Source organism: Pararge aegeria, chromosome 4 (assembly GCF_905163445.1).
Source record: "Pararge aegeria chromosome 4, ilParAegt1.1, whole genome shotgun sequence".
Classification (NCBI taxonomy): Eukaryota; Metazoa; Arthropoda; class Insecta; order Lepidoptera; family Nymphalidae; genus Pararge; species Pararge aegeria.
In genome coordinates this window covers 16,463,487-16,489,047 of record NC_053183.1, presented here as the reverse complement: position 1 = coordinate 16,489,047, position 25,561 = coordinate 16,463,487, and the positions used below count along the sequence as shown (strand labels likewise).

The following is a 25,561-nucleotide window of genomic DNA, read 5'->3' as shown; positions in this document are numbered from 1 at the left end:
CAGAACTCACATGCAGCTAAAAACATAATCAATATGCACGATAAATTGCATTTCCTCACTAGAGTGGTATCGTAGAGAGGATCAACCGCCTCAGTTCTTGCAATATAGTGACAAAGCTTCGGCCATTTTGAAGCTATGCGCAGAAACAGAACTGTGATAATAGTATTTGTTAAGAAGAACACTATAGAGGCTGCAACAATACAAAATATTATTTCAATTTCCTAACTTCAGCGAAGCTTATCAATTTCCTTATCTAAGAAAAAAAAAGTGGGTTACATTTAAATTCAACAACTTCATTAAATACTATAACAATAATAAAAGTTGCAAAGATTTGTACACCGATACACATTCAATACAAAAACAGTAGTGTATTTTATCAGTATTACATAAAACTTAATGGGCCTCATAAGAAGGCTCAGAGTAACTCGGCGAGCGATTTAAAGAGCTATGTTAAGAAATCTCTACATGATCTAATCAGAAATGAGTAGATCCGTAGAAGAACTAGAGTAACCGACATAGCTCAACGAGTCGCGAACCTGAAGTGGCAATGGGTGCGGCACATAGCTCGGAGAACCCATGGACGTTGGGGTTCCAAGGTGTTTGAGTGGCAACCCCGCACCGGTAAATGTAGCGCTGGTCGACCCCCAACCAGGTGGACAGACGACATCAAACGAGTCGCGAGGAGCCGCTGGATACAAGCGACCCATAAACATGGAGTTCGGAACGCCCTACAAAACCTATGTCCAGTGGACATACATCGGTTGATATGAAACTTAATGTTGTAAAAATTTCGTTGTGAATAAACTTACTGTTTGTTATTACTGAAGCCTCGGAGGTTTTCATATATCTAACTAACGATAATATATTGAGAAAGATCACTTGGGTCAAAATTGACAACAAAGTGTATACACAGCGTCCGGAAAAATATGTGAATCTGTAATAAAATCGTCAGCGCAGACTTAACAACGTAATCTTTGTGTAATATTGCATGTATAAAAATTTTTCGGAACCGACAGGATTGGAACCTGCGACTCTCAGGCAGTCGCGACCTGAGCGCTTTCTCCAATTAAGCTACGAAAATAAAAATTTAAAATGCATATAAAAAAAAAAAAAATTATATGCATTTTAAATTTATAAAATTGATAATTTCTCCAAGTGTAGGTAAAAAATAAACTAACTAATAAAAATTATAAAAATTATACTAAAGCAATGTGTCATCTCTTGTTTCAAACGTGTCTCATTGTAATATGGAACTTTGAAAAAGTAGATCGAAACTGCAACGTTTCCTACTGGATGTCGCTACAGTCGCTATAACATTGATGTGAAAGGCATAAACTAATTTCGGCACCGATGGTAGGAGAGCCGTAGCTTAATTGGAGGAAGCGCTCAGGCCGCGATTGCCAAAGAGTCGCAGGTTGGAATCCTGTCGGTTCCGAAAATTTTTTATGTTCATTTAAAATTTATAAAATTGCATATATATAATAAATTGAAATAAGTGCAGAAAGTTTTGAATTGAAAGAAAACAACAATTTGAATTTATTATTAACCGTATACTGTACGGTAATTAAGTAAGTAAATTATACCCTTATTTTTATAGTTTTTATTAAGAGTAATTTAATGTTACAATAAAATGATTTAAATAATTGATTTGCTTTGGAAATGAGACTGACCTTAGTTTAGATGTATCTGTTTCCCAGACTCCTAGTACGGGGTTGAGGGAAAATATCTGTCCCGTAATGACTGTTAGCTTCATTGCGGCATGGAATGTCGTTCGACGTTCTTTGACGTGCCTTTGTTTGATGTAGCCATTTGTTTTTGGCTTTATTGGAACTAAAAGGACAATAGTGAAGTTCATAACGATAAAATTTAAGTAACAGAATATATCTTCAGATGTAAGTTCCTTTAATTTAATGGTACTCTAATGGTACTCTAAGTATAACGCCGTTTAATATCTTAAACGTCTATGCAAAATTTAACCTTTTAGTTATTTAAGCGTCTTAGGTTTTAGTAGTAAATACCATAAATCCTGGCATTTTAAATAAATAAACTAAACTTCAAGGTAATAAGATTTAAAAAGAACCTTAAAACAATACAACTTACAAGTAATTTGTTTCTGTTTCTCGACTTTTTGGATGAAAGGGAAGTCCATTTTAAGGAAAAATCTCAAATTGTTAAAACTTGTTAAGTTTTCGTACATTCATGATTACCGTCCGGAATTAAATCAATAAATGCAGGGTCGTTGTTTACCTATCATATCTACTATGTTTGTTGTTTCTGTGAAGCGATTACTACAAATTACAAAAGCGCTGTTGTTGACACTGCAATAGGGTCATTTAAAATTGATCAGCCCTGTAATGAAAGCTAATCGTCAATAGACTATCTTTTGACACACCATTGCTTTGACTAAAATTGTAAGGTAAAACATCGGCTTCAATTTAGGACTGAATAAGATGTTCTGGAAATTATAATGCCCAAATTTATACACACATTTCAGCTACATTTTATGTTAACGTAATACTGAAAGTTTTTTTATTATTATTTATTTAACTCTTTATTTGTATACCACACCATTAACATATATAAAATATAATAAAAACAGAAACATATCGAAAGAAGTAGAATACAAAAGGCCTTATCGCTTAATAGCGATCTCTGCCAGGCAACCTTTGAATTAGGAAAAAAAAGAAGAGGAGAATACAGTCTTTTCTCCTCTTCTTTTTTTTCCTAATTCATTTTATTATAAAGTAATAAGTAATTAATCCTAAGGTATAACGTTTTATTTAATATGCGATAATTGCGCTGGTGTGGTCATATCATAAGAATGTCAAACGATAGGCTAGCTAAGCGTATCTTCTACTCTGAGCACGAAAACGGGAAGCGCAAATGAGGCGGCCAGTTTTGAGATACAAAGATGTTAAGACGCGGCATTTGTCTAGATGCAATGTAAACACCACACATTGGGAAAGTCTGGCTGTAAATCGATTGCAATGGAGGCATTTAGTCCAGCAGAGTACTAAATAACAAATAAATAAATATACTACGACAATACACACACCGCCATCTAGTCCCAAAGTAAGCGCAGCTTGTGTTATGGGTACTAAGATAACTGATGAATATTTTTATGAATAGTATACATAAATACTTATAATATACACATAAACACCCAGACACTGAAAAACATCATCACACAGACATTTTCCAGTTGTGGGAATCGAAACTCAGGAAGCAGGGTCGCTGCCCACTGCGCCAATCGGCCGTCAAAAAATTCTACTAGATGTCAGGACTATTCAACAATTTCGAAGATAAAAGGGGGACCGATGCGTATGCTTATAGTGACCATCTTAAAGCAAAGCCAAATTGCCAACAACTTGACGGTGTCCTTACTGTGCATGCATATTTAGTGCTAAAACATTGTATAATTTATACTAATAAAAAAAAAAAAAACAGTCGCTATTGCCTCACGCGGCAGTGAAACAATGATGACGTTGATAACGGATTACGTATTTTTTTTTGTTTTTTCTATCTATATAACTAAAGTAAATTTTACAACTACGATACGTTTTTTACATGTTAAAATTTAAGGGCATGCCAAAGAAGAAGAAAGGTTATTAAAGGAAGGGATATTACTCTAAACACATTACTACTATCATAACATTTAGTAATAAAATTTAAGTTTCAAAATGTAATTATAGTTTTAGCCCTTTATGAAGGACTCCTAAAACCTATTAAACATGATGTACTCATTTTGATAAATGGTGTTTCAAACCGCCCTGTATTTAATTCTTTCATAAATAAAGATCACTAGGGATATATGAACGAGTGTTAATGATATTTAAACTTTGTTTTAGTGACAGACAGTACAAGGAGATTAAAAAATACATAAAATTACTATTTCTAATCCTTTCTTTGATAATAATATTGTACATTTATATGCCAAGGGTAGGCTTAGTTTTTTTAGTCACAGTATTCATTTTTTTCTTACTCCGATTGATAATATATAAGTAGAATTTGAAGACTACGTGATTACTTCAAACTTTTTGATTCTTGTACAATTTTTGGCTGCGTCAGCGTTTTATAAATCCCGCCATTGTGATGCACTGATTATAAGATATGCGAACTATGTAAAACAGACTAAATCACATAGCTCAACGTTGTCATGCAAAGTGGGAAGCTTCGGCTGTGGTTAGTTACCATCGTATCGCCAAAGGCAAGGTCATCGTCAAGCTATTAAGCGGTTTTATACAACTCCAATTTCCTAACAGGTTACCCCGCTAGCATCTTTTAGATTGCACCATGTATCTATATTCCATTCTCAATTTCTTCTGTAAATTAGTTTACTTTGTATAAATGTGTGTGTGGGCAATAAACTTTTCAAACAAACAAAAAACAAACATGCACATTACTTAATATCTGGTGTGATTGCAGTCTAGGGCGAACCTGTAGTGGAATATATAAAAAGAGGGTTTGTAAGATCGCCATTTTGTCAAGAAAATACCTTAGCCGCTTTACCTTTGTAAATCTCCTTGACAAGTGCTAATGGTTTTGAATGTCCGACGAATATTGCTTATGTTTTCTGTTATATACCTTTTGAGCTTGGGCAGTTATTAATAAAATAATTGAATTTTATTATAGTAAAAATCGCTTTTATTTCATACCAAACACAAATGTGACATATAAACCAAAAATAAAGTATAAAACCAAGTTATTAATAAGACTTAAAATATATGAATGTGTTACGATCCTTTTGTGTGTATCTTTTTGACAAACGATTTAAAGCCCTGTTTTTTAGTGAACATCTAATATCTCAGACTATTTCGGGCTCGGGATAAAGTCTTGCATACCGTTTACCACTTTTTCACAGTAAGATTAAAACACAATGTGTGTATACAAACCAAGATGTTTTTTGTGCCTCTTTTTAGTATGGAAATTAGTCGTTTTTTAAAAATAAATTAGATATAGATACACCGTTTTGATCAGCAATAGTTTGAAAACATTTTCACAAATAACGAAAGCATAAACATAGAATTTAACCCACGTCCTTGGAGTTAGTCAAGGGGAGTTTGCAATATCACCAATTACAGAGAACGCTATTATTATAAACGCTTATATATTTTATTTTGTATCAGCTCTACGCAGAGGTTTCCCCAGCCGGGGTGACTCCTGTGAATTGCATCAGCACCAGTTCATACGTTACTATCGTTCCTGCAATCTGCAAATAATGACTTTTTTGGTTAGAGCAGGGAACCTTGACGACCTTCCTGGCGCAACGGTGAACGCTGTAAATTAAGTAGGAGGGCCCGGGTTCGATTCCCGGCAGGGCAATTAGGGAATTTATAATTTCTGAATTTTCTCTGGTCTAGTTTAGTGGTATTCTTTGGCCGTGGCTAGTTGCACCCTACCGACAAAGACGCGCGCTAAGCGATTCAGTGTTCCGGTGCGATTTCGCGTGGAAACCGATAAGGGGTATGACTACCATACTCCCTAACAGGTTAGCTCGCTACCATCTTAGACTGCATCATCACTTACCACCAGATAAAATTGCAGTCAAGGGGTAACTTGTAAAAAAAATGTAGTTTCTGAACTCCAAAACAATAATACTATAGATACAATAGTAGTTAAATGCTAATTTGAAACTTTCATTGAAATGCGACGAATACTTAAAATCAAGCCTAAAAAAATATATCTACTCGTACATATTATTACAAGTGTATGGATCCCGTTACGGGAAGTATTAAACCCACAGATGTTTCTTAAGTAAGTTTTAAACGGTACGACAGTTGATTAGCGCAGTGGGCAGAGACCCTGCTTTCTGAGTCCAACTGGAAAAAGTTTGTGTGGTGAAGATGAATGTTTTCAGTGGCTGGGTGTTTATCTGTATATTATAAGTATTTATGCATATTAGTCATAAAAATATTGAACAGTCATCTTAGTACCCATAACACAAGCTACGCTTACTTTGGGACTAGATGGCTATATCTGTATATTTATTTATTTATTGAAATTAGCCGTCGTACTAACTCAACCTCAGTACTTTTCTTTTGTAGTCCATTATGGGTGACGTATGCTCGTCTCTTTTTCTCTAATACATTAAAAAAGCTTAGACAATTTTTAACAAACAATTTTCTAATTTATTAATTAAAAAATCCTTGCTTACTGATTATACAGCATTATAAAGAGATGTGATAACAAGATGAACTTTTTATTACACGGTATAATTATTAAAATAAAAATAGAATTAAAAAGTAAGTTCTTACTCCTAAAACGATTCCACGCTTCACTTTGAAAAACTGTAGCCCTGTTAGTGCTACTGTTTGCCCATGAATTTGCTCAATGAATCTTTGCACCTGAAAATATGAGTAACTATACAAAAATGGTAATATTACCATTTTTGGAACAAAGTAGCTTAACGTGCCTCGCGGTTAGAGTGAAGTGGTATCAACCGTCACGTAAGGAAAAAGCGTTATGTGACCTCCATGTGACACTCATTGTATGTCATTCCTAATGAATGAATGAATACACTTTTATTGTACACCAAAGAAAAAAAAGTATTTACAGAGATATAAACATAGAGCACAATTTGGAGGCCTTATCGATACATGGCGATTTTTTCCAGGCAACCAAAGGCGTAAAAGGAAACCACATAGAAATTTCGGTTCCTTCCGATGTAGTTTAGAAATTATCGATTTTTGGAACAAAGTTACGTGGCAAGGCAAGAGTTACGTGGTATCAACCGTCACGTAAGGAAAAAGCGTTATGTCCCATCCATGTTAATTTTTCGGTTGGTGTAGTGCACGTCAAGCGGCAGCCATCAAGCCACCTTTATTTTCATAATGACGTTAGTAAAATTTGCCTTTTTCCAATGGTCACAGTACAGTAATGAACTCGAAAACATGATTATTCCCCGGACCGAATACCTTTTTAATTAACACAAACACCATAATCACACTAATTCATGCCCATTTATTTTGTATCCAATACCGGCTGAAGCACATAATGTCGATTTATAAAATGTTGTCTACCTCGTTACAATAAGCTGCAGATGGTACTTCATATAAAATATACGCAGGTTTTCGACTTGCCGTGTGAACGCGTGACGCTATAAGGGTGACAGTCAGTGCCCTAAAAATCAGGAATACTAAGGAATATGCATAATAGATAGCATGTGCGTAGCCGTGGAATAATCTGCAATCAAATTTTTTAATGTCAGTGAGATATTAAAACTTGGAACGTATCTGTGGAAACCTGTTATTAATAAGTTGTGTTAACTAATGACCTATTCAGTTTCATGAGTGTAATATGACCGAAAAATACTGTAGAACGTTCCGGACTAAAACGCGACCTTTTTCTTCTTAGGGTGCCGTCTCCTTACGAAGGTTGGCAATCATTAGGGCTATCTGTACTTTGGACACCGCTGCTCTAAATAATGATTTGGTGCTCTTTTCAAACCATTGTCGTAGATTTTTGAGCCATGATATTCTTCTCCGACCTTCTTCTGCCTGCCACTTTATAAATATAAATAAATTTATCACAATTACATTCGTTAACTTAATCAGCTAGGAGGTTTCCCCTGGGCACCAGGTTTACTGGCAGACACCCTGGCCTGATAAGAAGTCAACATCAAACGAAGTCGGTTTTTTTTTGGTTAAACTATCTCACAGTCAATTAACAGTTAGCCATTCAATAAGAAGATTGCATACGTATAGCACGATACATTTTTATTTTAAGGTTAAATTTACGATGTGAAGAACATCTTAGATTAAACAATAGTATAAATGTTGTTTGAACCTCATTTCAGGTTCAATCTTAATGAAGAATTTTAATTTGATAAAGATTAAAAATCTTCATCTGCGGGCCGATCGTATTTATGGCATCATACATATGACAGTCCCGCGGTTTGACCTTCTATTTTGGAGAAAAAAGAAATGTGATAATGTCATAGCGTTAATGGCATGATATTTGGCATAGCGGTAGTTTGTAGGTCGGAGATTACCGCAATACTTTTTTATATTATACGGAATAAATCTGAAGTGCAATTCTTAAATTGGCCCTGCAAGCGTATTGAATGAAGAAAGGATTTCTATTTGGTACGTTAATCTTAATAAAATACATGGAATATAATATGTTAATTTTAGAATGTAGACCTACCTTTGGTCTGGAACACTGCAAGATGGTGTCGTTTTTATTCCATCGCTGAAAAGAGAATTATGCCGAATTTAAATAAATATCCAACATATCTAGTTCGAATATTCTATGTGATAAAACAATATCATAGGAAATAAATGATTTTATTTTACTAATAATAATATTATATTCAAAAACTTCTTACTTACACAAGCATATGCCAGAGTTGGAAGCAAATAAAGAACAGATTGTTAGCAAAGGAAATGAATGTAATGCTGCGAATGACTTCATCTACTCGTTTTACCAAACTGCTAGCCCTGTTGAAATCTTGGCGTACTATTCTCCAAAATGATGGTGGTAAACACTGTAACAAGTGTCATAATATACGAAAAAAAAATTACAGAACACGCAATATGAAGAATTATTATCAACTATGTCACCATCAGCCTATAACCATCACGTTAACGGACGTTCATAGTCCTTCTTTCTTTTTCTCTTTTTATAGGTTAGCCCTTGACTGCAATCTCACGTGGTAAATGATGCAGTTCAAGATGGTAGCGGGCCAACCACTTAGGGTGTGTGGCAGTTATTTAAAACTAATACCCATAATTGTGCTTGATTTCTACGAAACATCACGCCTTAACAAAGCCCGGATTCACGATTCAGTCCAGACCAGAGAAAATTCAGAAATTATAAATTCCCAAATTACCGCAATTCACCGCTACTCCACGGGAGACCAGGGAGGTCAGCACTACTTGGCAAAGGCCTTATTTTAAACATGGAAAACGCATCCCGCTTCAATGTTATTTGGGGCATCCACATAACCACTCCAGGTTATGTGGATGCCCCAAATAACATCCACTAAAAACTTTTTGTGTAAATCCACTTAAAACTATGGAACTATAGGTGGGAGAATGTGATGCAGTTTAGAGCATTTTTTGGCAGATATCATCCGGGGAAGTTCTGCCACTCTGCTTACTTCTGCCAAGCTGCATATATTATGCCAGTCAGAAGGGTGATTTCCGGTTTTAATACAGGTACATTAAGAGCCTCTTTTGGCAGAGATCATCCGGGGAATTTCTGCCACTCTGCTTACTTCTGCCAAGCTGCATTTATTATTCCAGTCGGAAGGATGATTTCCGGTTTAAATACAGGTACATTAAGAGCCTCTTTTGGCAGAGATCATCCGGGGAAGTTCTGCCACTCTGCTTACTTCTGCCAAGCTGCATTTATTATTCCAGTCGGAAGGGTGATTTCCGGTTTAAATACAGGTACATTAAGAGCCTCTTTTGGCAGAGATCATCCGGGGAAGTTCTGCCACCCTACCTACTTCTGCCAAGCTTCATTTATTATTCCAGTTGGAAGGATGATTTCCGGTTTAATACAGGTACATTAAGAGCCTCTTTTGGCAGAGATCATCCGGGGAAGTTCTGCCACTTTGCTTACTTCTGCCAAGCTGCATGTATTATGTCCGGGAATCGAACCCGGAATTCAACCCGGGAATACACAGCGCTCACCATTGCACCAGAAAGGTTGTCATCCGTTTTGCGTTTTCACCGCACTCCGTAACCATGCATGGTTGGTCTAACGCCATAAGCCAAAAGTGTGCACTGCTAGATATGAACTCCTCTCTCATAAGAGCATTGCTTTTACAGGATGTAAAGGAACTTAATACAAACAAACATACTATCGCCTTACTATTATTAGTATAAATAAAAACTTAGATAATCGTAATATTAATGGATTCTATTTTTCTATATTTTTCTTACCTTTCCTCTGGACGCTGCAATTTTTTTATTTATTTGTTCAAACCTCGCAGTTAGGTAAAAACTGATGCAAATAACGAATACATCTGCAAAGTTCCAGTTGAAAGTGCACTGTGTGTTCAGGAACTGAAACAATAACAAGCCTGTTTTGTCTACCACGTGATTATTATAATTTAACTATTTATATGTAGTTATGAAGAACTATAAACTATGAAGTTAGGGAAATAAAGGAAGAAAATAATACGAAGATGGAAGTAGAATACAAAGGGCGGGTTTATCGCCTAATTCGGATCTTTTTTTATATTTATAGACGAGCGCGTTACTGCAATCACAGCTGATGGTAAGCCATGATGCAGCCTAAGTTTGAGCGTGATTGCCTAAAAGATGCCTATTCACTCTTGATTTGAAGGTGCTCATATTATAGGCACTGGGGAAAATGGAAGCTGAAAGGGCATTCCAGATCCTAGCGGATCAAAAACGAAGATGCGAAGCGCTCTAATTTTAGCTGGATCTAAATCTTATCGGGATTATGTAATAAAATAAGTGAAGAAACTTAAAAGTGTTTGAAACGGGCACAAACTATTACAGAACATTTTTAATAGGTTTTTATGTCAACATTTTGATTATGTTATTTCCTCATTTTGTTTTTCAATACGCATTACAAGTTTTTTAGATCCCAGAGCCTCCCAATATGTACTGAGGCTGGCTACCGAGGGGCATTTAGTTGGTAGAAATCCCACGTAACCCAAATTCTCCCGCAGAGAAGGTTTCCCCCCCCCCCTCCCCCGCCCCCCGGCAACAAATAAAAGAAAAAAAAAGGGTTTCATACACACGTCATACACACGTCTGACAACAAATTATCACTACAGTCATACATTATAAGTACATACCATTTGTTTTTTTAATTACCTGTATTAGAATTCCAAGGGCTTTGTTATAGGGAAGAACTTCAATCCACGAGAAACTGTTGCTTATGAATGTTTGATAAATTTTCTCTGGTTCACAATCAGCCGCCGTAACGAATCCGGCTAGTTGCAGAAGACCGTGTTCTACTGAAAAATTATATATTATATACAAAGGTTAAGGAGAGGTGCATATACAATATAATATAGTACAGTTAATGATAGTGCTCCGGTTCCGTTCCGGCTCAGAATCTTGGTCGCTAACTATGGGCTTCATAAGAAGACTCAGAGTCACTCAGCGAGCGATGGAAAGATCTATGTTAGGAGTATCTCTAGAACTAAAGTTACCGACATAGCTCAACGAGTCGCGAAGCTAAAGTGGGAATAGGCGGGGCACATAGCTAGGAGAACCGATGGACGTTGGGGTTTCAAGGTGTTGGAGTGGAAACCCCGCACCGGTAAACGCAGCATTGGCCGACCCCCAGCCAGGTGGACAGTCGACATCAAGCGAGTCGCTGGGAGCCGCTGGATACAAGAATCGTGGAGTTCGGAACGCCCTATAAAAGACCTATGTCCAGCAATGGACGTCAATCGGTTGATTTGATGATGATGATGATGACAGCAAATGAGGACATTCAAACACACAGAACAAGATACAAAGCTTGATTAGTTATCAACCTACTGGAAAATACCGAAGTATCGCAAAAATATTTAACATTATAGTGATAAAAGAGCTTATTACAGCCACTCCTTGTCCAGGTCAGCATTAAATAATAGAAATAATAATAATAACACAGCATTACTGGCTTATCATGGGTACGTTGCATTCAGTATGCGGTACGGGATTATGGTTTGGGGCAATGATTCCAATGTCAATAGAGTATTTTTAATACAAGAGAATTAGTGTATTTGGGCCATATGCAACAAAGGTCCTATGCAAGCCGCTCTTTAAATCTCTCAAATTACTAACGCTGTTTAGCACCTTAGAATCAGCATGCTTCGTAAAAAGGTACAGAAGTGATTTTTTTGAAATATGCGGAAATATTGTACCTTTCAATACCCGTTGATTAGTAATTGAATAGAATCGAAATTAAGTAATGACTATTAAGATTTCTAGTTGAATATTGCTTTGTAAAATTTGATAAATTTACTAATAGTAGGTTTACCTAGTGGTCGCTCGCTGGTCGAAATTCGGACATAGTTAATATAAATGATTATAAGTTTTACTTTTTAAGAGTTCTATTGTCAAAGGCTATACTTTTTTACCATAGATTTCGCCAAGTTTACAGTTGTGAGTTTTTTCAAACGACAAAAATTGAAATCCAAAAAATTACGAAAAAGATTACGGTGTGTGTCAAATACATGGTGTGTGTAGTGTTTTTTTAATGATTTAATGTTCGTTTTATGAATACTAACAAAAAAGTTAGCCTTCTCTACATAAACTACAAGTGTGGGAAATATCCTAGTACCTACAAAGTTTTTAATTCGCGTATTAAAATATAGATATTATTTTAACTTACAAGCCGCCAAAAGAAGAATCATAATGCACGATAAATTGCATTTTCTCACTAGAGTAGTGTCATAAAGGGGATCTATCGCCTCCGTTCTTGCAATATACTGACACAGCTTTGGCCACTTTGTTGCTACGCGAAGAAATAGAACTGTGATGAAGGTAGTAGAGAAGAAGAATACTAGAGCAGCTAAAACAATTTAATATAATGCTTACAAGTGGTGATTGTCCAATGGTTAGGACTTCTACCTCACTTTCGGCAGGACCTAGTGAGAATCCCAGCACGCACCTTTATTAAAATATCATGCAACGTTGAAGGAAAACAGCTTGAGGAAACCTGTATGCCTGAGAGTTCTCCATAATTTTCTAAATGTGTGTGGAGTCCACTTATCCGTACTTGGCCAACGTGGTGGGCCCTATTCATCTTGGAAGGAGACCTGTGCCCTGGCTGTTAATAGGTTGATATGATGATGATGAAAATGCTTACAATTTTCAACTTTACTATTTAGGCCCCTTTGCAAAGAGAGGGCTTCTAAATATTTTCCTGCTAGATACATACGTCGTTCTGTTTTGTCTTAAATGGATGGACGGTCTATCCATTTACCTTTAACGGCCAATAAAGATTACCGATCACTCCCTGTGTCGAACTTTTAGCTCGACTTAATGCCGTAGGAAACGTTTATTTTTAGACTCCAGTGCTGATATTTAAAATATTGATGCATTTAAGGCTTAAAAGGTAGAAAAATACGTTATTTTTTAAATGGGTACTACTACTTGGTAGTTATTGGACAATTAATTGCATTTTATTTATGATTGTATCTATTAATTATTAAAAACTTTAAAATATATTTCTTATTTTTAGGAATCATCTTGACGATGAATGTCGAGTAATTTCCACAACTCTTGTATCATCAGTATTATCATTAAAATTATTACAATCTTAAATGGAAATAAACAATTTTGATTCAAAGTTATTCAAATATCTCGTTAATACCGTATTAGTTGTAATAAAACTCCAACTAATACGGTATTTATTAATAAATGTAATTGGTATCTCGTTGTGCTAATATTGCGTTTATTGGAAATAGTAAAATAAAATTCTCTATTTAAAAATTCAAATAGCCTCTCGTAACCTTAACCCGGGTCCAGAGATTTTATCTCATTTAAAAATATGCGTACCGCGTTAAAAGTTTTCACTTTAAAAATTATCATTAACAAATGAATTAGCTGGAAAAGAGAGATATGAACGCATAGTGACCGATATATTTGAATCATGGCTTTCCTACAGGTCTATGGTTTTATTCTTTTTTATATTGCAGATATTAGATATGAATAATACGTACCATCTGTATTCACTGAACTGTCAGAGGTCTTAAAATATTTTATTAATAATAATATATTTACGAAGATCACTTGGCTCAGAATGGATAAAAAAGTGTAAGCGCAATGGCCAGAAAAATATTTAAACCTGTAACAAATTAATAGAACAAACTTAAAAAACTTTGGATTTTTAACGTTAGAAAACAGGTAATGAGAAATAGACCGGAGATATTTATTAATACACAAATACGTTATAAAATAGTCGTAGAAATGACTAATTGTTGATTAGTATAATAATGAACGGCCGATTGGCGCAGTGGGCAGCGACCCTGCTTTTTGAGTCCAAGGCCGTGGGTTCGATTCCCACAACTGGTTCCCACATATTTGTGTGATGAACATGAATGTTTTTCAGTGTCTGGGAGTTTATCTATATATTATAAGTATTTATGTATATTATTCATAAAAAATATTTATCAGTCATCTTAGTACCCATAACACAAGCTGCGCTTACTTTGCGGCTGGATATTTATTCATTAATGAATGAAGTACGATGTAAGTGTCATATGTATATTGTATAAAAGCCATGTTAAATAATAAAAACATAAAAATAAAGGTGCGTGCTGGGATTCGCAATAGGCCCCACGAAAGAGAAGTCGAGCTTCAACCCAATGCGCTATCACCGTATGTGCGTATTAAGCAATTAAATAAATAAATAAAAAATATACTAGAACAATACACAGATCGCCATCTACCCCCAAGTAAGCGTAGCTTGTGTGTTATGGTAACTAAGGTGACTGATTCTTATTTTTATGAATAATATACATAAATACTTAGAATATTCATATAAGTATATAGTCTGGGTTTTTCTGTGTGTGGGTTCGATTCCCACAGCTTTGGACTCAGAAAGCAACGTCGCTGCCCACTGCGCCAGTCGGCCGTCAAATAAATCATTTAAAATATCACTTGCTTCAACGGTGAAGGAAAACATCATGAGCAAACCTGCAAGCCCGAGAGTCCTACGTAATGTTCTCAAAGGTGTGTTTGAGTCCACTATTCCGCCAGTCCGTCACTGTCCGTTCCGTCCACTGGGCCAGCGTAGTGGACTACGGCATTAACCCTAATTAATGAGTTGATAAAAATTTAAGAATTTGAATTATTAAAGAATCTGTATGGTAACTCATATTTTAAAGATTCTGGTATAAGTTAATTCAAAAGACACCGTAGACCGCATTCCATTGCCCTCGGAAAAGAGTCTGACCTGATCTTAGATGCATTCTTTGCCCAGACTCCCAGCACGGGATTTAGAGAAAATATCTGGCCTATAATAACAGTTAGCTTCATGGCGGCATGGAAAGTCGTTCGACGAGCATTGTAGTGTTCGTGTTGATGTCCCATGTAACCATTTTTTTTCGGCTTTATTGGATCTAAAAGTAAGTAATAACGTTTATTAATGCGTGGATATTGTATTACTATAAATTACCCAAGAATTTGGTAGAACCGTAAGTAATCCCACATTATATTAGGACTATGTATGTGCGACCCTTGCGTTTGACATTTTTGGCCCGCGATCATCAGTCACGTGTATTGACATCATGTTGTAGTTCCATAATCGTCTTGTAAAAATAGTTTTATTGACACCATATAATGACAAAACGATTCATCTAGGCATTTGATCATCAGACCAAGTAGTTTTTTAACATCATGTTACAAAAAAGATTCCATGCATCTGGTGACCTAGGTCCATGATCATCAGACAGTAGTAATGCTATTGACATCATCTCGCAAAAAGGACTGCACGCGTCTAGCGACATAGGTCCATGTTCATAAGACAGAAATAATTTTATTGACATTATGTTACAAAGAGGCTTCTGATGACCAAGGCTCACGGTCATCGGATTGTATTGACACAAAAAGTATTTCATGCGTTTGGTGACTTACGCGATGCGCCATTGGCTATGGTTTGATTCTTAATGACCATTGGGATAGTTTGCCTACTTATAAATTTAGTAAATATTCTACTGAAGTAGATTTTTGATGTGTGATCTATAGGCGAGTTTAAACCTGATTGTTAACGTAGCGATACAAGCCGTGGCGACGCATCCACACGCTATGATTGAATATATGTATTACTAGCTTTTGGTTCGCTCACGTTAAGTTAAATTTTTGATTCAGTTATTTTTCACAACATCCCCTATATTATATTTAAAATATGTGAAACTCGTATTTCGGTATTTTTAATCGAAAACCAAAATCAAAGTTTCATGGAATTAAACCTTGAAAAATATATCGATAAATGAAGGATTTTATACAAACCTTCATCCCCCATTTAACCCTCTTAGGGTTGGAATTTTCAAAAATCCTTTCTTAGCGGATGCCTACATTGTAATAACAATCTGTGTACTAAATTTCAGCCTGATCCGTCAAGTGGTCGTTGATAGATCAGTCAGTCAGTCAGTCACCTTTGCCTCTTATCTTCTATCTATATATATATAATGAAAATGGTCTTCGTTTGAGGCTCAATCACGCCTAAACCACTGATCGTATCGACATGAAACTACCACCATTCGATGCGAAATTTTTCCTAGATGGTTTATGGCTATCTATTTTTTGAATTTCAACATTCCTTCATTTTTTTATTGCTGTTGTACTTTTATGAACATTTATCCCGCTAATAAAAGATAAGCATTTTCTCTTGATTCTTTTGTTTTCATGGATTTCAACAGAGTGTATTAAACGGATTATGGTTTTTTACATTCAGCTAAGAATCTACCAGACCAATTGGGCTTTTTTTTTATCTTCAGAATTGTCAGGAGAAAGTTTTGTATGTAAGAAAATTTTAAAAAAGCCCGATAAAAAGTTAAAAATTTCGATGATAATCGAAGAATTCCCATCTATATAGTCACTCACCACGAAATCTCGGGAACCATAAGACTTAGAAACGTGAAACTTGGTAGGAATATTACTTTTGCTATGTATCAGCTATGACTAGATTTTAAGAAATTCATTCCCCAAAGGGGATTGCGGGGGCGTTAACAATGAACAATTCCCGTTTTTAAACTATAGCTCCTATAGACTTCAAATTTGGTAGGAATCTTCTGTAAGAGGTGTAGAAATAGGCTATGAACGAATTTTACGATAGCTCACCCCACAGGGGGTTGCGGGGGTGGGTATTAACAATTAATATTTTTAATTTTCCAGCTAAAGCTCCTACAAGCTTTGTAGGAATTTTCTATTAGTGATATAAAAATGATCTTCGAGCGGATTTTACAATGAATCACCTCTAATAAGGTTCGCGGGGGTGGGTGTTAACAATAAAAAATTTCAATTTCGAAATATAGCTTCTAAAAATTCTAAATATGGTAGGAATCTTTTATTATTCACATAAAGAACATCTCAAAATGGATTTCAATAAAGTCTACTTCCGACAGGAATTGCGGGGGTGGGTGTTAAAATCTAAAATTTTTATTTCTAACCTGTAACTTCTACAGACTCCAAATTTGGTGGGGATCTTCGTGTATGTAGGGATATTCGTGTATTTCCTTACAACAATCGTCTTTTTGGCAGCGGAGAAAAAGTCATTGAGAGGTTTCAAAAACTTAACTTTACATGTAGCTATCCAATCAACGGACTAAGAATTTTACATTCATTTTACTTTTGCAGACTACATAACCGCCGAATTCTTTTATTGCGGGATCGCGGAAATGTAACAGATTAAAATGAATGCATTTTTCAAGCACATGAGATGTGGAAAAGAAATTTAGTTACTTATTCCAATAGAATTCATAAAAAACATGCACAATTAATTTTCTATAAAAAATTGATGTCACGGAGAAAATTTTAGTTAACAGAAAATTCGTCGCACCTGAACCTAGACAGATTTCAACTTCACATATGAGACTTGCAATGAAATTAACTTAAACTTTCAATGCTCATTTCAAATTTTTTTCTTCATGTCAATTATTATTAATTTTTGGAAGAAAGGCACGGAAATGTTATAATGATTGCACATTGAAAGTTACAATGAATATTAGTGAGAAAAATCACCTGGATGAAAGATACAGGCTAAATCGATGGAATTTGGAATTTGAGTAAGTCTAAACAATATCGATGCTTACAGTTCTATCCGCGGGGCCTATTTATGTTCATACAAAAATAAAAAAAAGGAAGAATAATAAAAATATGAAAAAATAAAATAAAAATGAAACATAAAATGTAATTTATTTCCTTTTTCAATTCGCCCAGCGAAGCGGGCGGGAAACGGCTAGTATATATATATATACGTAATTGAGTTGCCCCGATTTCAAATAAATAAAAAAAAATACGTTTTTTTTTTGTATTTAATAAAAATGCATATTGAAGTAATAAACAGACATTATTTTACTGGTCAAAATTACGATGCTTTATCTTTTCATTATGCCATATCTGATTCTTGTCCTTGTCTGTTCTTTTATGCATATACATTTCGATGTTTCATATCAGCCAGGCGTCTCGTGACGGCTCAAACATTTTTTTTCTTTTTGAGGTGTTATTTTAAAAACCTTACAAAAGTTTTAAATAAGAAAAACCAGTAATCAACTTACACGTACCTTGCTCCTGTTTCTGGTGGATCGAGGGGAATTCCATTTTAGGTGAAAATGTTTCTAACATGATACAAATTATCAACTTTTTTGTACATTCATGATTATATTTTACTGTCTTGATTACGACGTATTTGAGTCAATGTACTTGTTCTAATTCGTATAAGCCCAGGCCTTGGTGGGCTTAGTTAATTACCGAATTCCATACAAAGCCCAATTCGCACTTGGCTAGCGTGGTAGACTACGGCCTAAACCCATCTCATTCTGAGAGGAGACTGTGCCCGGTAGTAGTCTTGCCCGTAATGGGTTGATGATGGTGACACTAAGAAAGATTCAACGTTACTTCAGCGTTATGTTTGATAGCTCGCAAATTTACATATGAGACTAAAATCATTAGGTACCTGCAGGGTGCAATCTTTCTGTTATGATACAAATCTATACACAGTGATTTTATAATCGTCGAGTATCGACGTCAGCTTTAATCTATCCGATCTACAGTAACTGTAGGCTATATTTAAAATAGTTGATGTTTACCAGCGATAAAAATAATACGTTTTTAATTAGCAACTTAATTTGATTAAGTACGTATTCGAATATTATTTTTTACTGCATAAATCGACCGTAATTTATTAACTTTATACCGCCGTACCGCGCCGCTGGCACTTCATATAGAATGCTTCTTATACACCAAAGTACTCATTTAATTTTTTTAATTATTTTTTTACCTATACGAGCGAGCGTGGTGGATTACAGCCCTTTAAACCCTTCTCCCCTTCTCACTGCGGGAGCAGACCCGTGCACTATAGTGGGCCAGTAATGGGATAATATAAATCATGAATGAAGTAGACTTTCCACAAATGAAGTAGATCTCCCATTTATTTTACATCTAGTAATAGATTTTAGTTTCCTTTTAATATTTGGTTTCAGTTGTATTATGGATGTCTATTATGGACCTCTAAAAACTATAAACTATAATGCAAATGATAAACAACAGTAGCATGTTTTGATAAATGTTGTTTCGAACCGCCCTGTATTAATTCTTTCGTAAATACAGATAGGTTGGGCGTTTTATGATCAAGTGTTAAAGATATTTAAAATTATGTTAGTAACAGATAGACAAATGACAAAAATAATTCGCAAAGAAAAATATTTGTAACAGGGGTTACTCGTATTTGTAACAGTTAAAGCATCTTATTACAAAATACCGAATTTGAGTGTCAAACCAGCTGGGTGCTTGTAACATTGTTATTTTTTAATTCATAATTTACTTACTTTCTGGTATTTACAATTCTCTTGCTAAGTATATCTAATTTACAATACGGATTCTAATAAAAAAGCTAAGCATTCAATACGTTAGAAACAATCGCATAAATGCTCTTTATATACCTGTAAAACTTTTAATGGTCACGCACGCCAAGTTATGTTACCTAAAGAAGTCAAAAAAAGATTATTTCAAGTAGATCTCCTTTTTAGCACATTTTAAACATTAACCCTATCTATGTGTAGTGACTATGCATATATTCTATCGATAACTCAGCAATTGCTGTTTTCTTTTTTTTAGTGTGTAGAAATAACAAGACGTCACCTTCAAGAAGAACAAAGTACCTAGTTCCAGGTACATCGGTTGAAACAACGACATGACAGATCACCAGTTTGGTATAAAATGTTAGCCTCTCTATCGATCCGTAAATCTCTGAGACAACTGCTAATGGTTTTTAAATGTTTGACGAATAATGCCTTTGTTTTTATAGTAAACCTTTGAATTTAGAACTTTATTATTGATGAAAACGAAAATGAAGAGATTGAATAATTTAAACGAACAATATTTATTGTTTAAAATTAAAACATAAGTAAAGTAAGATAGAAGATATTTATTAGTTAAGATAGAAGATATTTATTAGTTACCAAATAATTTTCTTGAATGACACGCAATGATATTCAAATCGTTAAACACACGGGCTCCAATTTCAAACCTAATTGACTGCTTAAATGTTTTCCTATTATGCAGACAGCGTCTCACTTACCTAGAGTATCCAGTATTTAAAATGTGCTAATGATCAAATCTCTTTCATCATCACATCAACCTTTTACCAACCCACTACAAAACACGGGTCTCCTTCCACAATGAGAAGGGGTTAAGGCCGTAGTCCACCCCGCTGGCCCAGTGCGGATTGGTGGACTCAGTACACCTTTGAAAACATTATAAAGAACTCTCAGGCATGGAGATTTCCACGCGATGTTTTCCTTCACCATTGTAACAAGTTATATTTTATTTTTCAAAACGCACATAACTTAGAAAACTTAGAGGTACTGAGATTCGAACCCGGCCCCTCGAAAGTCAAATCGAGCTGCTACCCATTGCGCTATCACCGCTTCGAATCTCTTTGATCGTACTTAATTGGATCATAAAATTTTCATTACCACTTTCCACTTTTTTATCGGCTTCGTACGCTCAGGTTGCCTTTAAAAGATCAGAAGAGATAAGGCCGCCTTTGCACCCTAGCACTAAGTACTATTACTGTTTTCCTTGTGTTTTTACTATTGTGTTGTGTTGATCACTTCATCATCATCATCATCATTCACCGTCGAAGCAAGTGATATCGTAATAGCCTAATACTTAGAGTAGTAAGAGGCGCATTCTGGGATTCGAACTTGGCCCCCAAAAGTGAAGTCGAAGTCCTACCCACTGATCTGATCCACGCTTCACTACTGTAATGAACATTTATTACAATGAAATTTCCCTACGCAATGTAAAACATTAAACAATGCATGATACACTATGAACTAGGTACATTGTCGTGTCGAGACAAGTTCATTAATCTTCCCGCACAATTAAATGAAAATCTACCACCTGACTATTCCTCAAGGTGGAACTACTAACTGTTTAAAGCATACTTTACTATACCGTTCTCACGAAAATTCTGTACGTCGAAACGTATCACAACATTTTTGTCTTTGTTGGGTTATATAAATAGGGGTTATTATCCTATGGATGTAAATAACAGTGTGGTGTAACTTCCACCTGGGTACCAAACTCATTGTGACATGTTTTCATTAAAGTTGTTTTGGCAAGTCAGGAACATGTCGAATGATTCGGTAGTTTGCAAGTAAAGTGTTTTGGTAACTTTCAAATTAAAGTTAAACTGACAAGGGTATAAGGCCGGTATGCCACTTAAGCTAAGCGGATATTTATAGTATGGAATTATCGCTTAGATCTTAGTATCTTGCGCAATAAGCCGACTGGTTTGTTTTTCTCCGTCTTATAATAAAACTGTAACTGGAAGATTTCTTTACATTTAATATATTTTGAAAATGTTCACCGGCGGATGCTTTATAATCGACACTGAGTCCAAAACGGATTTTTATTTAATTTTCGTCTGTCTGTCTGCCTGTCCGAGCATCAATTGAACGGATTTAAATAAAATTTGGTATAGTGGTAGCTGATATACCGGGTCAACATATAGGATACTTCTTATCCCGATAAACAATAAGTTTCCTCCGGGAAATGGGATGCAATTTTTTATCAATTTTACTTCATAGCACAGCGTAAATTTCAACCGATTTTTATAATTTTTTATTTGAAAGTCAAGCATGTTCTGTCTAATTTTAATAAAGATCTGATAAATATTGTCGGAGATAAAGGACATAACTCTTCTCAGATAACAGCAAGTCGCGAGGCATATGGGACAACGATCGAATGCATGCGTCATCATCCTACTAAATACTAATATTATAAATGCGAAAGAAATAAAGTAATATAAATATTAAGTTTGATTATATACATGCAAATTCATTTTTAAAATATTCAAATTGAACCTATCGCTAAGAAGTTGCGACGGGTATAGAATAACTCGTACGGCCGCGAATAACATAGTTTGGAAATAAAATAGGTCCACCTAGTACGTAGCGCTGCAATTAGTTTCTAGGTGCAGACGAAGTTGCGCGGGTCAGCTAGTTTATTAATATAGCTTATCATATTAGTTTATGATTTTTATATTTATTTCATATATATTTTATTTTTTGTAATTTTTGTTTATGTATTCGTATGTAGTTATTTAAATGTAGGTTTATAATAATTTTACACCATCTATCTGTTCTCGCTTTTGTCGTCCTAATCAAATTCTAATTCAAAATTTCTTTATTCATGTAGGCCTTTCACAGGCACTTATAAAGTGTTCATACATATATGTTTACATAATTGTAAGGGGATGTTGATAACTCCGTTCGCCAACTTAAACATAAATCTACGAGGGTTCCAAACGCGCCCGCTTCCAAACGGTCTAGGTTCAAAGAGCCCACAACAAACTTAGGCGGGTATTTTTTTTTGTTATCACCAATTAAATTTGTTAACACATTATAATAGGATGTTTCTGTAAACTTACGTTTTATATAAACTTTGAACTTATTGAGAGACATCTCAATGATTTCATTCGGTAATTTGTTATAAAAAATAGTTTCCTGGCAGAGATCGCTTCTAAGCGACGAGGCCGCCTTTTGTATTCTGCTCCAGTCTTTGTGTTTCTCTCTATACGTCCTTTATTTTCCCAACTGTGCAATTGTGTAAAAATAAAGAGTTTAGATAAGTAAATAAATAAAATGCGAAACTAATAAAATGTGCATTTGTGTGAACTTTTCTAACATACTATATTTTATAATGGAGCTAATAATTAAGACGTACCTATGACGACGTATTATGTCAAAGCAAATTATTACTCATATATTTTATATGTTCATCGCATTCTCACTTACATGAAAATATAACACGCTCATACGTGAGTATATCTTGTTCTATTGCTTTGTATTAGGTATATACGTCACTTTCTTTTGCGCTACTCTCGTGGTACGTCTCGTAGTACTTATAATTCGTTCACATGTACGTCACTCACAATGTATAGCTTTGTCATTATCTTTATTATCTATCTCATGTTCTCATGCAACGAATAGTGACTTAACGTGACGCGTTCTTAAAATTAAATTTTATAATTATTTGCTCCACTCCCGTGGCGTCGTATTTGTGCTTACAAATTGTTCACGTATACGTCACTCATGATACTCTCATGTATAACTCTCTTTCTCATTATCTGTACGTTTTATCTATCTTTTTTGTCGTGTAACGATATAATGCTCAACGTGACGGGTCCTGGAAAAGATTTCGTCTAAAACATTATTGGATTGTTAATAAATAAGTTTCATTTCAAAAGTAAATAGATGATAAATAAAATATCAAACTTTTATCTTTATATAGATCCATCCACCCTCCATCTAAATATGACGTTATATAAAACAAGAGATAGAAACCAACCAAGAGCTGCCGAGGGTTGTTTACGTCTGTTGTTGTATTTTTAAGAGCTCGTTGTGGTTTTGAGGCTTGACTTGAGAACCACTTGCACTACATTTATATACTCAGTCAAGCATAAAACTAACTGTCTTATATTTTATAACGATGTAAAAACACGTTTTATTTTGCTCGACATCGGTGTGTTTCGTGAATTTTCCAGTTTACTGAATTGAATACAAGATGGGCAGACCAGCTGAAAAAATCAAATTCAGACCGCTTCTATCAAATCGCAAAAATGGCCTCCAACAGAAGTCGATGGAGACAGTTTACCAACGCGAAGTTGAGATCTCACCAGGACCACGATCTTCAGTGATGAAGGAACGACCATAGAGAGAGAGAATTGAATATTTTCCCTCGAAATATTGCAATTTATAACAAGGAAAAGTTCTTTAGAATACTTGGATAACATTCGTACATACCTTTAATAGCTTAAACACATAATTAAGAACTTACAGAAATCGTGTACCCGACTAATATAGAAGCATCAAAAACCACTCCACTTTAGTAGTGCTACTCGAACCGGCGGTTAGTCACTTCACTCCATTGTTTTACCGACACTTGACACTAGTTATTTTACTTTTAATGTTCTAAAAATTTACCATAAAATGGGGAAATGGGGCAAGTTTGAGAGCTAGCAACATAACGCGGGTGTGAAGTGAACGTGCGCGAAGCGTTTTCATTGTTTTTGAACACAATGCACTGCATTCAATATTTGATTAACGATAAAAACACGAATGTGCACGAACGAACGTGGTTGATATACCGCGGACGCGAACGAAGCGCTTCGCATCTTCGTTTCTGATCCGCACCGCTAGGATCTGGAATGCCCTTCCGGCTTCCGTCTTCCCCAGTGCCTACAATATGAGTACCTTCAAATCAAAAGTGAATAGGCATCTTCTAGGCAAGGTTGACCTTAGGCTGCTTCATCACTTACCATCAGGTGTAATTGCAGTCAAGCGTTCGTCTATAAAAAAAAAAAAAAAGATTAAGCTAAAGATAAAGAGAGCATACAAACCAGAGAATCGTGTTTATCCCAGAAAATCCTGAACTCGGTAAAAGATGAATAGAACAAAACCATAACCAAAGCCTTGTTCATAATAATTTTACATACAAACCGACACTTAATCACTTAAGCTTAGGGCACAATAAATTTATTATTTAAATGGAGGAAAGGTCGACAAATATGATCGACAGCTTCATATATTATTCATCAATAATCATCAAGAAATTGACCAAGCAGTGGCAGTTGGTAATAAGTTACACACACTACAACTTAAAACATGTCCAAGAAAATAAATTTTAGAGGCACAAAAAACACGGATAAGAAAAGTAAATAAATAAGTATTTCGTAATAAAAATATGTCACTTACAAGAACATAATAATTATTGATTTTAGGTGTTTTTGTGGTTATATTATACCCTTATTATTAACGGTATAAGTATGACCACATATTATTAACTTGTAACTTTATTATTTTAATTAACGTGGTTTCTAAACTTAATAAGAACTGATGTTTATCATTTTATTATGTAACTTAAAGCCACGAAGATACACCGGTCTCTTTGTCCTGAAATAAATGGGTAATATTTTTTTACCTGACCATCGCACAGTGCCGACGTAATATAATAAAATACTAATACTTATCTCAATTGACTCTGAAGCTTTTTTATCGTTAACGTTCTCCTGTAAATTAGGATTACCTATATGATGATAATAAATATATAATATCGTTTTGTGGTCATACTTATACATGTTCATTTAACGGTGTTTTTGAATTTAATAAGAACTATTTTCCAGACAGTTATCATTTTATTACGTAACTTAAAATATCGAAGATACAACGGTCACTTTGACCTGAAATCAATGGGTAATAATTCCATCTCACAGTGCCGACGAAATATTATTAAATACAAGTACTTATCTCAATTCACTCTTAAGCTTTTTTATCGTTAACGTTCTCCTGTAAATTAGGATTACCTATATAATGATAATAAATATATATCGTTTTGTGGTCATAATTTACACA

The 25,561-nt window shown here is 35.0% G+C and overlaps 1 protein-coding gene across 1 annotated transcript in view; it reads right to left on the bottom strand.

Annotated features, from left to right (window-relative positions):
* Nucleotides 1-18,242, bottom strand: part of LOC120637550 — a 30,372-nt gene extending 12,130 nt beyond the window's left edge. Inside the window, exons 1-13 of the mRNA XM_039909375.1 lie at nt 18,206-18,242; nt 12,310-12,489; nt 10,797-10,939; nt 9,891-10,013; nt 8,331-8,485; nt 8,146-8,190; nt 7,020-7,182; nt 6,255-6,344; nt 5,133-5,209; nt 2,248-2,318; nt 1,671-1,830; nt 810-934; nt 11-190 (exon numbers count right to left, since the gene is read on the bottom strand). Coding sequence (XP_039765309.1) covers nt 11-190; nt 810-934; nt 1,671-1,830; nt 2,248-2,318; nt 5,133-5,209; nt 6,255-6,344; nt 7,020-7,182; nt 8,146-8,190; nt 8,331-8,485; nt 9,891-10,013; nt 10,797-10,939; nt 12,310-12,489; nt 18,206-18,242 — 1,549 coding nt within the window. The remainder of the gene's footprint in view (nt 1-10; nt 191-809; nt 935-1,670; nt 1,831-2,247; nt 2,319-5,132; nt 5,210-6,254; nt 6,345-7,019; nt 7,183-8,145; nt 8,191-8,330; nt 8,486-9,890; nt 10,014-10,796; nt 10,940-12,309; nt 12,490-18,205) is intronic.
* Nucleotides 18,243-25,561: the final 7,319 nt, after the last annotated feature.